The sequence below is a fragment of the Neolamprologus brichardi genome, chromosome 20 (assembly GCF_056152115.1).
Source record: "Neolamprologus brichardi isolate AB-2024 chromosome 20, ASM5615211v1, whole genome shotgun sequence".
In the NCBI taxonomy this organism is placed as follows: Eukaryota; Metazoa; Chordata; class Actinopteri; order Cichliformes; family Cichlidae; genus Neolamprologus; species Neolamprologus brichardi.
Window position 1 is genome coordinate 32185667 of NC_142123.1, and position 15450 is coordinate 32201116.

At 41.3% G+C, this 15450-nt stretch overlaps 1 protein-coding gene across 2 annotated transcripts in view; it reads left to right on the forward strand.

Annotated features, from left to right (window-relative positions):
* Window positions 1–4398: 4398 nt before the first annotated feature.
* Window positions 4399–15450, forward strand: part of elk1 (ETS transcription factor ELK1) — a 32747-nt gene continuing 21695 nt past the window's right edge. The window contains exons 1-2 of one of the 2 annotated variants that reach the window (XM_087833394.1): window positions 4399–5055; window positions 5149–5463. In XM_087833394.1, the coding sequence (XP_087689520.1) occupies window positions 5439–5463 (25 nt within the window). In that variant the 5' untranslated portion in view covers window positions 4399–5055; window positions 5149–5438. Of the gene's footprint in view, window positions 5464–15450 lie in introns of both variants that reach the window. The other variant, XM_087833395.1, reaches the window with a different exon arrangement.

Genomic DNA, 15450 nt, shown 5'->3' on the forward strand with positions numbered 1-15450 from the left:
ATTGTTCTTCATTGTGTCGTTGTTCTATTATGTGTTTTTATCTATTGTACAGTGTCTTGAAAGGCGCTTTATAAATACAATTTATTATTATTATTATTATTATTAATCATATTTAGTGATTTTAAGGTGGTATTTTGCATTAACAGCTTCTTGTAGGGAGGGGAGTGTGCAGCCAGCGGTCTTTGGTAATGTGTTTGTTATTTCCTTCTGATTACCCTTTTTATCTGCTGCAGAGCATCCGGCTGTTACGCAGTACACCGGGATGCTTTCTACACTGGCATAATAAAAGGTCACCAGCAGTTTGCCATCCACACAGTTCCTCTTCAGCAACCTCAGGAAGTGAAGTGCTGCTGAGCTTGTTAATGTTCACAGACCAGGTGAGGTCAGAAATGAGGGTCCTCCTCTACACGGTTCTTACTATTAAACAAATAATTGAATAATCTTAGAAAGAAATCTTTCATTTGGGAGATAAAAGGTTGTGCCAGAACAGAAACATCCTGCTCCGAACGGGTGGAAATCTCTGCAGCAGGGTCACATGTGATCCACTGTCCACATACTTTTGGAAATCCTCCGATGAGATGCGATTGTGCGTCGAACTGACGCACAAACAGACCCTCAGCATATGTAACGATTATTGAAACAAGATGAAGCGGTGCTTGGCCATTAGCTCAGCTGCTTTTTAGAGATGCAGCACCATAAAGAACCTGTTGCCATGGAAACTGGATGCTGAATAGAGGCAGTGGCGTAAAGAAGCAGAGGGAAAGAAAGAGAAAGATGTGATGCCGACTGAATGGCCAGAGCTCGGCCAGCATGTGGTCGATTCTAGCTGCAGTCAGACAGGAGGAGGTGATTTCAGCCAACGTCTTTAGAAGAAATCCTTAATGAGAGTCGCTGTAAAACAAAATAACGACGTCAAGTTTGAAATCTGAGTGAAAGACGTCATCCCAGTGCACTGCAAGAAAGGATCTGTGGACATTTGCTCTCTCTCTCTCTATCCTTCTTTTATCAATGTAAAACCTTCAAGATTCAACTTCAGGAGCCAAAAGCTTTTTAATCTTAGTCATTTTTGTTATTTTTATTGATGTATTGCAGATCTACAGTATTTTAGTTCTAGGTCTTTAAAATAAATTTTGCATGGACTTCATGCACAGACTTCTTCGAGGCAGCAAAACAGTTAGAGATATTCAGTTTTGCTTGCGATGCTTTGGGAATTTATTTAAACGTTCCTTACAACAAAAAGACAAATCTGCAGCACACTGCTGAACTAGAACACCACCTGGGTGTGACAAGTGAGAAGACCTGCCTTTAAGTTTGCCATATGTTATTAAAAACAGTCTTTATACTCCAGTAAACTGCTGATACTGAGAGGAGACCAAGGAGGGCACTCTGCAGGAGGCTCACGCTCACATTTTGACTTTTTTGAGCTTTTCAGGAAACAAGAAGGTGGCTTGGGTTTCCCCCAGTCTGAATTCTACTATACTGATATATGAATACATTATTTTTGTGTCGTGGTTGATTTCCTGGCACTAACCCAGATGAAAATGGCCATTTGGCTGTGGATTGAACACGTGTCCTGCAGGCAGACGTCTCTCACATCACTCCTGAACAGACTTTTACAGTGACAATCCTAGAGTGCAACACCCATTAAAAGTCTGGTCTCAGGTGCTCACTATACTGACAAAAATCTATATGCTGACACACTGATATGCTTTAATCATGTATAGCGGGTCTGGAGGAGCTTGTCTTTAAAATCTAGAAGCAGAAGGGTAAGAGTATGAGGTATTGATGGCCAGCTACAGCAGACATTTTAGCTTTCACATTTGCACTTATTTTCATTTTTAGAGTTTGAAGCAACTCTAAAAATCACGTCCCAAAGTATGAACAGAGACCTCTTCATGCAGCTTTACAGGGTGTCCTGAATAATCAGACATCTTCCAGTGGAGCTGTAAAGCTCCATCCTCGGGATCATTCCGACTAGACTGGAATGAAGAAGTGGACACTCAGATCGCTGATGAAGTCTGGGAAAACTCTTTGGACAAAATTGGTGGTACTTCTATAAATGCTCACGTTCAAAACCATCCACAGACTACACTTCTCTCCATCCAGATTACATAAATTATTCAAAGACATTCCACCTCTGGGTGTGAAAGTTCAACAGAGAAAGGAACCCGATCTCATCAGTGTAACAGATTACAGACTTTGTCAGCAAGGATTTAAACAGGGGGGCTTTGTCTGGCCCCTCTTACAGCACAGTTTAGGGTGATGATTCGAGCAGTGTGGAGGATCGGCACATTTCTTACAATCCAGAAAGTCTGAGACGCCTCCAACAAGTCAAACAATGCGAAGACTGAAAAGTTGAACTGAAACTTTTTTGGTCTTATTAATGATGTCACGCTGTCCTATAAATATGTATAACAGGTAATAATGTAATTGAGTCTGTATGCGAGCTAACACCATAAATACTAACACCTAAATCCTCCTTCAGTACCTTTTTTTTTTAGCTCTCTCAGAGACCTTGTAGTTTAATATACCTGATGTTTTATAAAAAGATAAAATTATAATTAATTGATTATTATAAACAATATTATACTTCTCATAAAGTGAATATTTATGAATAATTAGTGCTTGAGATTATTGCTGCATTTTAATTTTGCAACATGTTTGCAGTTTTAGTTCAATATTCCTTTCAGCTTTGATTTCATTTTACTGTTTACTGAAGACAGAAATATTTTGATAGCATTTTTATAATATTTTTCACTGCTTTCCTCCTTAAACGTAAATGAAAGATTACAGTAGTACTGTCAGTAGCAGTGCTCACACGATGTTTACCATGAGTATAGGTCAGGGTCACCTCATGGCTACAGCTGGTTCCTAGTGACAGATTTCAAACTTCAAAACAAAAAGGTTTTCATCTGAATTATTAGAGAATGAGCTTTTTAACAACAATAACGTCCAGTTTATATAATTTTGTCACAACCCGGTTCTTAAGGATATGACAAAAAGGTGGACACACCTTTAAGAAAATAGTTTATTAAGAAATTAAAGAAAAACTAATTCAGCACACGGCATGGTGGCAGGGAGAGAGAAACGCGGGAGTCCCAGCCACAGATTTATAGTCTGGGAACACACCTTCCAGGTGTGCTCAGGTGTGCCGAGGAGCCCCGCCCACCGAACACCTGAAACACATGTAGAGAGAAAAGCCTGGGAACATGGGGCAGAGATTTAACTGTGAAAACCTGTTATCTTACTTTATCACAGTACCTGAGATACGAGCACTATTCCCCGTTTCCAAAATGGGATTGGCCGTGCGAGCGGTTATTTTTGCAAAGACCGCAGCGGTGCGATAAGAGTGCAGATCTGACATCGATAAGATGCGTTTCACTGAGTTCGTTTAGCAAAGTTTGGCGGAGTTACTCAGATCTCCCGTCCATGGAGCGCACAGCCGTCGTTACGTCACCCCCCGTTGCTGCAGAAACGGTGCTTTCACACACCGGAATTCAAACAAAGCGCGAAAGGATGTTCTTCAAAATAAGAGCACATAAAACCCGCAAACCTTTCATTTGAAAACGTAATTCCACACAGATTTGTGATAATATTCATTGGCTGATTCGGTCACTGATTCGAGGTTAAAAACAGGGCAAAAAAACCCAAAATATAATTTTTTTTTGCTAAAACCCAGACAACGAGCTGATGCTGAACTTTGAGAAGCAAGTCTGCACTCAGAAACCTCGTTTTAATGGTTAAATAACCTTAATGTCAGTGGTCAATGAGACATGAAAATTACACGTGTGCACTCATCAGTCAAATATGAAAAGTTTGTCTTTAGCGAAGACTTGAGACTCCTCTAAACACTCTTTTACCTACACTGTCTTTTTTTTGTTTTGTTTTTTTACTCTTTTTTTCCTATGAGGAAGTGTCTCTAATGACACTCTCTCAGGCAGAGAAGCATTACAGCATTACAAAGTGCAAAAATATTAAAACAAGTCACTGTAACTGTTCTTTAACCAGTTAAATGATCAAAAATCTTTATATTTGTCAAGCTCTGCAAAAGGTGAATACCTTAACTCAAAATTTTGAGATACTAAACTTAAATTTTGGCATATGGCTAGCATTAAATAAATGAATAATAAAATAAATAAGTAATAATGGTAAAAAGTTACATTTAAATTAAAAAGTGCTGGAAACAAGCTTCCATTCCTAACGGAGTTTAGGCAAATATTTTAAGTAATCTAAAAATATCAAAGTTACAAGGCTTGTTTAAAAAGATCTATGGTAGCAATAAGAATGAAAAACGATCATTTCATACAGAGAGAGCGTGGGGCGCTTGAGCCATTTGAGTTTTAATTTGAAGGTACACCGGAAGTGAGGCCGTTTGCGTTGAGGCTAATATGACGAGAATGGAAGCGTTGAGGAGGCGTGTGGTTCCAAACAGGAAGAAACTGGGAAAACACGCAGTAAATACGATATCCTCGGACACAGCCAACTAACAGCCTGGGGCAGATGGTACAAACTACTTTTTCTCCCTGCCGGAGGCCTGTGGACCGTTCCTGGTGTACTCCTTTTAGATCTGTCCCGCAGTCGGAGGGGCTGTCTGGGGGGGGCTGACGCACCAGCAGAAGCGCAGGAAGGCGGGGGGCTGTCATAGCAGCAGGCTAGGCTAGGCTAGGGTAGGCTAGGCTAAGCTTGGCTAAGCTAAGCTAAGCGCTGCAGCCCGGAGAAACCTTGAACTTGTGTAAACTTTGTGGAGTACAACACCGGAAGTAGCATCACCGGAGTGGTTAAACGACAACCACGGACTCCACAGATGAGATAAATATACACAAACGTCTATTATTTTCATAGATGTTTTTTTTTCTAAAAAGTGTTAGCCTGGCAGCGGACTTATAGCCAGTTAGCTGTTGAACACATCCAGGCTCTGGCAGGGGGACGTGAGCGGGAGGAAAATCGCCTCAGTTTGCCCCATGCACATCCGCAGAATGGATCTAATTTGCGTTGTTAACCAGTGAAAAGCTATTGGACGCTAACTAACACAGTGGATGTTAATTAATCACTGAGGTATCAGCGGATGAAGATTGTTTTTGACACATAAGAGGGACTTTTTTCTGTTTTGTCATATCGGTTTTTGTGATAACTTCTGCTTTCCGTTAGTGTGGTTATCATGGAGGTAGGGGAGCCTGGCAGCGGCAGCTTGGAGCGGTTACATAACACCAGCAGGCCGGGAGAGAAGCTGCTGAACGTCGCCTCCTCTTCAGCCTCCTCAACCTGGCTCTGACAGCTGTAAACCCCCCTCCAGCGCATACACACACACACACTCACACTAACAGACTGACAGACGCACAAACAAACACAGACAGACTGACAGCAGGACAGCAGCATGGAGGTGGTGTGAGGCATCTGGGAGATAGAAAACAGCAACGAGAAGGAGCGTTTTGCTGAAGATGGAGTCCAACCCACTGATTAACGGTGAGAAATACTGCTGCAGGATACAGTTGCGTGCGTGCGTGCGTGTACCGCAGTCCTGCGTGTGTTTCTGTGCACTTTGGAGGGAAGAAGCAGCAGCTTTGCAACAGGTGTGTAGAAGCTGCTGTGGCCTGCAGCTGGGTTGGACCTGAATTGTTTTCATGCTGCTGCAGGCGTGTACAAACTTGCAGCCTGAGAGAGAAAATCCACACTAAATGCTCTTTAACTATTCACAGTAGGGGGGCAGAGAGTCACTGCAGGGGGGATGGTGTGTGTTTATATGTTTACTGTTGCTACAGCACTAATACCTGTTTATGATTTGGAGCTGAGCACACTACTAGAGATTAATACAGGGGTTATAAAAATGACTGTTTCTGCTTTATTCTATCGATTCATATGAACATAAATGGAAATACAGCATGCATGCGCGAAAGCCAACATTTAGCTGCTTTTTGTTCCATTCCGTTGGCAGTGTATTTTGGATCATTTTTGTGCTAAAAAAACATTGTCAATCAGTAACTTCTGAGATGGTATTGCATAGTGAATCGAAATCTGTTTGTACATCTCTGCAGTTTTAATTCCATCATTTTTGAAAAGATCAACACCACTGGTTGAAATACAGTTCCAAACCATGACAGAGCCTCCACAGTGTTTTACAGGTGGCTGTAGACACTTACTGTTGTAGCTCTCTCCTGACCTCCTTCATACATACTGATGATGATTTGACTCAGAGATGTCAAATTTGGATTAATTGCTCAATTAGACCTTTTGTCAGTGATTTTCACTTGAGTTCTTGTGTAATTTTAATACCTCAACCTTTCCTTTTCCCTTCCCTTTCACTGGTTTCTTGACTGCCAGCCTTCCACTGAGATCATTGCTGAAACTTCAGTGAAGTGTCAGATGCATCTCTCAGGTCCTGTGTCAGGTCTTTGCTGGATTTGTTTTAAGGACGTGACTTTCAGATGCTGTCTGTCTGATGTAAACAGTTTCTTAGATCTGCGAGTTTTTCTTTTGTCCTTAACTTGTCCAGTTAATTAGATTTTTCAAGGACATGCTGCACACCATGGCGAGATATAATGCAAGTTCTTGGCAATGTGGTCGAGCAAAAATACTACAGTATGCACTACAGTTTTACAGTACTGTGCAAAATGGAACAACGTTGTGATGATACTGATTGGTTTTGGGTTGCAAATGAGGTTGTCGATTGCTTCCATGTGTTCTGCTTTTGCTAGTTGGCACCAGAAATATCTGTTGGCTAAATGAATGATTTTTGTTTTATAATGTACAACGGCAGTATCTATTCGTTCAAAAATGACACAACTTCATTCACCACTAGCCAGAGCAAAAGCCCTGACACATAGCTGTGGCCCATCTGTCTGATCTGACCCATTTTTCCAATCCGATGCCAACTTTCTGGCTGTGAGTGTGCGATACAGCATACCTATCTGTCATCAGCATTAAATTAATAAACCGTGTGTAACCTTGGCTACGTTCACACTGCAGGTCTTAATGCTCAATTCCGATTTTTTGATCATTTGTCTGCTTGTTCACACTACAAATAAAATGCGACAGCAAACGTGCTCTAGTGTGAACGCTCAAAGCGGCCCGCATGCGCAAAAGAAGACGTCACACACAACGCGCTCTGTTTAGACCCAGACCAAACAGTATTGTTTGACTGTTGGCCCTTAATATAAAGACTTTGGATTTTACGTTTCCCAATTTTTGCTTTAAGTTATTTACATAATAATGTAAATAACCTAATAATGATCCTTATTGCTGTTTTAGAGAGGAGCGGTGCTTCAAAGGATAGTTACAGATTTCTGTCAGAATCTGCAGATTATACAGTACAAATAAAATGTTCATGTTGTCTTCCCAACAGTTTCACTGACATCTACACTGGATGGCCAGGAAGCGTTCATGATGTCTTCTCCGGCGCTGATAATTGGCGTCTGTCTTGTGTCATTGACGTAAAAGATGGATTTAATGTGACATGACCGTTCAAACAGCAGTCGCTTTCTAAAACATCAGATATGTATCAGATTCAGTAGCACATACGAAAGTGACCCAGATCGGATTTGAAAATATCGGATTTGTGCCGTTCATACTGTCATACCATGATCGGATATGGGTCACATAGGGTCAAAAAAGTCGGATTTGATGCGCTTTCGCCTGCAGCGTGAACGTAGCCATAATGTCAGGATCAATTCAAACAGCTAACTTTGTAGCATAAAATGTTGCAAAAGTATTAATAGAAGCCGTTGATGTAGCAGCATCAAATGTTTCCTAGCTGATTTCACTCAGCTGTTAGCTTCTTCCATGTTATCTCTGCTGCTAGCTGCTGCTGTCACATGATGAAGTAAACACAGAGCAACATAGAATTGAAGTGAATGAATTGGCTTAGACCAATACCAGCACATCCTTACAAGTGAGGTGCAAATTAAACGTGTGAACTTTACTTTATTTTAAAAAGTTTTTATGAATTTTTCCAGACTTCTAGACTAGCTGCCCAGTCAGTTTTTTTTATTCTAAAGTTACTATATGTCATTGTCATTGTTTGGTCTCTGCTCGTAATGTTGCTACCAGTCACTTTTATTGTGAAGTAAAGAAGTAGCAACAGTACAAAGGATATTTCATTCCCTTGTGTTTTTTATGGCAGGCTCAAAGGTTTAATTCAAGTGGTGCACTTCCAATGTCAGGTGGTAAGACCAGCGTAAAAACAGGAAAAGGTTAAGATGTTTGTTCTTACTACTAAACCCAAAAGTTAATACTGGTGTCTCCAAAAATACCCACTTTAAACTGGAAAATTTAGCAAAAGTCAGGTGGTGCAACTGCCATTAATTTGACTCAAATAATAAATCATATTTAAAACTATAGATCACAAGAAAGCATGTGTATGGAAAGAGCAGACTCAAAACTAACAAGTGGAATTATTATTTCATCAGAAAAATGTGTACTGAGGCCATAAATCAAGTAAAAAGTAGAGATGGCACGATACCACTTTGTCGGATACCTATACCGAGATCATAATTTTGGATACCTGACCCCCAAGAAGGGACCGGTCCCCTCCAATAACCTGCCTCAGTACTACATGGAAGCTCCTGTCAGGCATCATATCAGCTAAGATGAACAGGCACATGGGTCAATACATGAGCGGGGCACAGAAAGGGATTGGCAAGAATACCAGAGGCGCAAAACACCAGCTACTGGTAGACAGAACAGTGAGCCATTCTAACAACAGCTTATTGACCTTAAACCTGCTGCTGTTGTTCAGCTGCTGGTTTCCTCTTTCTGGTGCAAAGCGGACCAAAAACAAACAAGAGAGATGGGAGTCGCGACAGAAAAGCCAATCAGCTGATCATTAATCAGTTTCATGATTGAAGTAGCAACAAGAGAAGGAGAGAGAAGAGGCAGTCGCTCCATATATCGGTTGTTAAACTTAACGTGGGAATGCTTTACAAACATTCAGAGATTAACTTACACACTTGCTTTACTTCCCTCTGGGATCACTTTCTCGGAGATGAAATGCCAGTTTGGTAGCGAGGCTACAAATACTCAACCAGACCGCTGACAGGTCTCGCACGCCACAGCCGCTCTATCACGTGACACATACTGCTCTGACGTGCTACGGTTATGAGCTGAGTTACACCATGTTGCAAGTTTTGTGAGGTGCTTTTGTGATGTTTAATGGATCGGATTACATTTTTCATTTCTCTCCGATATCCGATCCAGTAATTTAGGTCAGTATTGGACCGATACTGATACGTAATATCGGATCAGTCCATCTCTCGTTAAAAGTAAGGTTTTGTTTTGTTTGGGGGGGGGGGGTGTTGCAAACATAGGTTTTGCCCCCCGCTGGCCAATAGAGCGAATGCAGGTTTAGGGCACAGACTGCAGTAAAGATCCGAGCGCTCTGGGCCTGTGTGGTTTATGAAGTGTGGCGTCTGCTTGAATTTGACTGTAAAAACTGTCATTAACACAGCCCTATCACAGACATGATGCCTACTGTTATCATGGAGACAGTGTCAGGTCTGTGATGTAATATCACCTGCTGCCATGACAACACTGACTCATTCTGATGTGTGTTGAGCGATGCTGTGAGATGTGACATGTTTGTGGTGCGATGTGTGCTGATGAGGAGTCACAGCGCTGTCAGCTGTGCTATCGGGACCATCGTGTGGTTGGATTCCACGTCATTTCGAGGCTGAAGGTCCCTCTCACAAACATCCTGTTTTTGCTTTGACTTTATTCTGAAAGTTTTGACCTGAAGTGGTGATTTGTATCTTCTGAGCTTTCAGGATGTTCGTCTTCAGTTCTTTATCTGCTGTGTCAGTCTGTGTTTTTGGAGGAAAGTACATGTTCACTGCCATGTTCCAGACACCTCTTGACTTTGTTGACTCTGAAATAAGAGAAACTTTGGGTTATCTGTTCAAGAAAAGAGCTGATTTTAAACTGTGAGTCACTTGCCAGGTTCAGAGCATCTGTGAATCTAACCTGCCTGCTTGGCAGGTTAGATTCTGACTCCTCCCCTTCCTGCTGCTCTTGAAGCGGCTATCTGATACTCTTTTCTTTTCCTCTTAAATAGAATCGTGTCAAAGCTCGTATTGAAGTGCATTAATGCTGTATTATATTAAACACAGTCAACGTTTCGACATAATGAAAGTAGCGCATATACGAGGACATATATGTGCACCAAAAGAGCTTCAGACTGCCCAAACACCCAGTTTCAGAGAGTTTATTTCTACTCTTAGGTCTAAAGATTAAGATGGCCTTAATCATCAGGCGAGTAAAATGACCAAGTGGGTGTCATTTATTACCCCACTGCATTTCATACAGGAATATATACTGTTTCCTTTATCTATGACAGATGAGATGTTCTAATGAAACTAAATCATGTTTCTATTATCTTGTTTTGTTTTTTTGGCATCACAGTTTCCATACTTTATGCCATACTTGGCTGGTTTAGAAGAGATGTGAAAACTCTGAAAGTGGCCAACTGTTCACCCACACAGAGATCAATAGCAGTAATATAGTATTTGAGTAACTGGGTTACAGACACAGTCCAAATATCCCTAAAAGCAGCCTGTCTGTCTGCTCGGGCTCATCGGTTGTCGAACCACAAGCACTTCAGGGGCATCTCTGAATCTCGACTTAGAGAGACGACCGAAAATGACCTGTTTCAGTCAGGGGAAGAACTGAGGAGCTGCACCGCGGCTCAGTATAAGATTTATGAAGGTTGTTTTGAACTGTGAGTCATGCAGAGCTACTCTGTCAGAATGGATTCCTGTTTAATTGGCATTGAGGAATTAGCCACAAAACGATTTTCAGAAAAGCCGACAGTGTTAGAAAAAGAGGTGTCGGTAATGTATCTTAAACTGGCATTGTTTTAAATCGTGATTTCAATTTTAAATCCATTAATCAATCAGGCCTTTTATCCGACCAAAAGGTAACAAAATATTGTTTAATTTCCTTTGATATTATAAATCATTGACAAATTAATCTTTTATATTTTTAAGCTGCACAAACTAAAGACAAAGTTTGATTGAAAACTAGTTTCCTTTAGTAAAACCAGACACTTTCCCCTGTAACCAGAACAGTATGTTGAGATCTGACTGACAAACTGATGTCAGGAAGCAGAGAAACCACAGTGCAACAGGACGTGGTTTCTGGGAACAAACCAGTGGTTTGAGTCAGTCTGTGTTTGGGTTTTTCTGTTTTCCGCTCAGCGTTTGTTCTGTGGAAACTTCAGAAAAGTCTGCGTATTCAGAATATGGATTAAGACAGAGCAAAGCTGTCACACCGGTGAACACTCTGGCATCTAGATATGTAATAGTTTATTTTCTGAACTTGTGAACGTGTTCTTTATAAAACTACGGCTGCAACTGATATTGACTCTGGCATTTCGTTTTTCAGTTGCTCAAGTATCTTGGCTGTAGTAGAATAAGATTATTAAAATATCAGCCAGCTTAAGTATAAAAAGCAAGGGTACCAAAAACTGAAAATGCACTAAATAAAAACAAAAAAGTAGCTAAACTGCTGAAAATTCCTTTTTCAAAACAAAAAAAGAGCAAAACTGGAGCTGAAGATCATCAAAATGAAGAAGTGCTGAAATAAATGCTGTACGAGAGAAAAAGAGCAGAAATGAGCTCAGCAGGCAGTTTCTGATTGGTGGCAGTTTGTAAACACCCCTATGACACAAATGTGTTTACCTGTGACATTTGTGTCATAGGTAAACATGTCCCCACATAGCAATGTTTGCACACACTGCCTCTGTGTTTCTATGCCAATCAGTCTGAATCAGTGTCTTTTATACAGTCACTGGTCTGAATCTGCTGAATTTAAATCCACCTTTCAGGAGCAGCTTGTGTCTGCATCCTTAAGTCATTTTTATGCTCACTGCGTCCTTTGTGTCTCAGGTGTCACATGACGATTTTCACATCACATCCTGTGTTGTGAGAGACAATCTTTGTAGCACGTTGGTCAGTCAGTAACCTCTTCATTTTTGATCTGCAGCTGTCGCAAAAATCCTACACAGAAGCTCAGAGTCGTGCAAATACACAGAGTGAGATGTTGTAATCGGTTTGAGAACTTGAGTTTGAGTCTTAGGCTACGTTCACACTGCAGGTCTTAATGCTCAATTCCGATTTTTTGATCAAATCTGATTTTTTTGTCTGCTTCTTCACACTACAAATAAAATGTGACAGCAAACACGCTCTAGTGTGAACCCTCAAAGCGGCCCGCATGCTCAAAAGAAGACGCCACACACAACGCGCTCTGTTTAGACCCAGACCAAACAGCATTGTGTGACTGATGGCCCTTCATATAAAGACTTGTTTCGGACTTTACGTTTCCCAATTTTGCTTTAAGTTATAAAGTTATTTTGTTATTTACATTTGGCCTAATAATGATCCTTATTGCTGTTTTAGAGGAGCGGTGCTTCAAAGGATAGCTTCAGATTTCTGTCAGAATCTGCAGATTATACAGAACAAATAAAATGTTCGCGTTTCTCCAACGCTGTCTTCCCAACAATTTCACTGGATGGTCAGGAAGCGTTCGCGATGTCTTCTCAGGCGCTGATAATTGGCGTCTGTCTTGTGTCGGTGATGTAAAAGACGGATTTAATGCGACATGACCATCAAACAGCAGTCGCTTTCTAAAACATCAGATATGTATCGGATTCAGTACCACATACGAAAGTGACCCAGATCGGATTTGAAAATATCGGATTTGTGCCGTTCACACTGTCACACCATGATCGGATATGGGTCGCATAGGGTCAAAAAAGTCGGATTTGATGCGCTTTCGCCTGCAGTGTGAACGTAGCCATAGTTTCTAGTTTTGACTTCTTCTCCTCATGAGCTCATTTGACACGATATTCTCTATCGTTCAAGAGAATACAGCAGCGACTTCTTGTGCCTTTATGGCGGCTATAACTGACTGCATCTGTGTGATTACGGCGCGGCAGTGAGCGAAGTGACCACTCTGGAGGGTATACTGCAGGAGTATTCAACTGAAATTTAAAGAAGTTTATGCAGAGAAAATCTCTTGAAGCGAAGCTCCGGATGATCATAATGTGTAATTATTTAGTGTGATCAGTGCAAACAAAAACTTTAACTGTGTTGATCACAGAACTAATATATATGACTGCTGGTGTGTATAATGCTATGATTTAAAGCAGGGCTCCACTTCAAAATATCAGAAAACAATAAAATGTGATGCATGTTCAGAGGAAGCGCTTAACTTAAGAAAAATTAAATAAAGGAAGGAAACGCTTGAAATTCCCCTTTTCTGTTTCACATCCATGCTGAACATCTTCAGATGATAAACACATCTCAACAGTTGTGACAGTTTTAGGGGCTCCGTTTCTTCTTCTCTTTTAACCAACTTCCCCACATTTTTGCTCAGTGAGAGAATTGAGCTCCAGCTTTCCGGCGTATCCTTCCAGGATTTTAAACCGGAGCTTGAATGGAGTCAGGGCCGATCTCAAACACATGTGGAGGTGCTCGGTGTTGAGCCTGGGATGATGTTTAGTTTTGATTATGTTCAATGTGGAGATAACTGCTTGGCTTTTGTGTTTGGAGCCAAACATGGTCAAGATGCATAGGGCTACTTTCCTTACACCTGAGAACAGTGTCTCAGAGACAGTTTGGACTTTTGGTGCCATGAACAGCTTTCAGCTTTCACATTATTTATTTACAGTGATTGATGGAACAGAAGATCAGGCAGCTGGGGGGAGGAAGAAGCTTTTATAAAGGTTAAATAAATGCGCTGCACTATCAGCAGAGAGGTGCACGAGTCGCTCGGCTCCGGCTGTTATTTTTTAACTCATCAGATGCAGTTTCTTGTTCAGAAACCAGAATTTCTAATGGGATTCCCACCGTCTGCGGCGGTGGTTGTTATGGTCAGCTCACAGTGTGAGGCCAGTCTGACTCGTCTCTGTGCCACGCTGAAGCCTGCGTGCAGAGATTAGCTGCTGCATTCATTAATTCACGCAGCGCCCTTGTATCTGGCGTAATCGTCGTCATGTGTTTGTGTGAATGTTCCTGCAGAGATCAGGTTCACGGTTTTGCTCTGCTGTTCCTGCACAAGGTAAAAAGCACACCAAGAATTCTGCTGAAGCCTCTGCTCTATCATTACTGAGCAGCAGTGGTGGAAGATAATAAAGTGTATTTACCCAGGTAGTGCTTTTGTGGTGCTTTTATTTCCCTTTTGTCTGCAGCTGTAGCGTTGTTTGAAGAGCAAAGGCTTTTCCTTTTTTAACCTCTCAAAGAAAAAGTAAACCGTTCTGCTCTGCTAGTTAAAACTTGTTTCTGTTGACGTCTCTGCAGTTCTTCTTCTTTTTGTTCTGATTTATTGAGTTTGACTGTGCCTAATTATGTGCACTTGCACTAGCGAACAGTAACAGTCTGGAACAGTGTTTGATTTGGATCTGATGTTCGCTCCTAAACTCGATTATCTGGTTTATCCAGTTCTTCTTTGTTTGCTATGTAGCATGCCAGCAGTGGTTTGTGGGTTGCTGGGAGGGAGAGCTCACATAGTGTGGAAGAAGCTTACAGCATAGGATCATTTGGATGCTTTTCAGTTTTCATGCATTTGTTTGTCACATTTTCTTGTACAAAGTTAGGAAGTCTGTGTTTAAGTGGAGCCACATGTTTCCGTATGTGTAAAGAATGAATCCCAGCCGCCTCCTCATAGTAATTGATACAGATCATTCATTTTATCATGGGTGTTGGCTTAGTACTGGGAAAAGTTGGATCGCAGTGTCTTTAACTTGCACGGTGAAATAAGTTTCATGTACATTTGCTTGAATTATTTATTTAGATAAATATTCATTTAAAGGTTCTGCTCTTTAAGTGTTTTAATAGTTCAGTTTAGAATAAATTAGACAGTAATGCAGAGTCTTTACTCTGGGACTGGAGTGCAGCTCCACAGTGTCGCACCGCAGCAAGCTCGGGAAGACGGAGCCCAGTCTAGAGGAGTCAGAGCTAGTTAGCAGTAACTGGACTTTCAAAATAAGAGCGAGGGGATAGGCTAGTGATAAGCTGAACATGGATGGTGGCGTCCCCTTGGATGCATAAAAAAATACACATCCAAGAAAAAAATTGCAAATTTAAGATATTTAATATACTTGGGTGGGTTATCCCGTCCAGGGTCAGGTCACGCTGTGTGCTGATTGGTGATTCTGTGAATCCTGTGATTGTGCTGAAGGTCAAGGTCACATTTGTCACTTCACGTAATAACCTGTGAATCAAGATGCCAGATGAGCTACTGCGCCTGCTTTCAAAATGTGGACGTGTATATTATCGCACTCTGACCACATCACATCCCTCTCTCACAGCGGTGACCATCCCACTATAGAGGTCAGCTTTTTATTGCTGCCAACAACAAATAACTGTAAACAAACTGTAAATACTGCTAAAAACCAATAATAATCTTCAGCGTTATCGTTAACATTAATAAGGGCTTCACATCCTCCTACGAGTATCCCTGGTC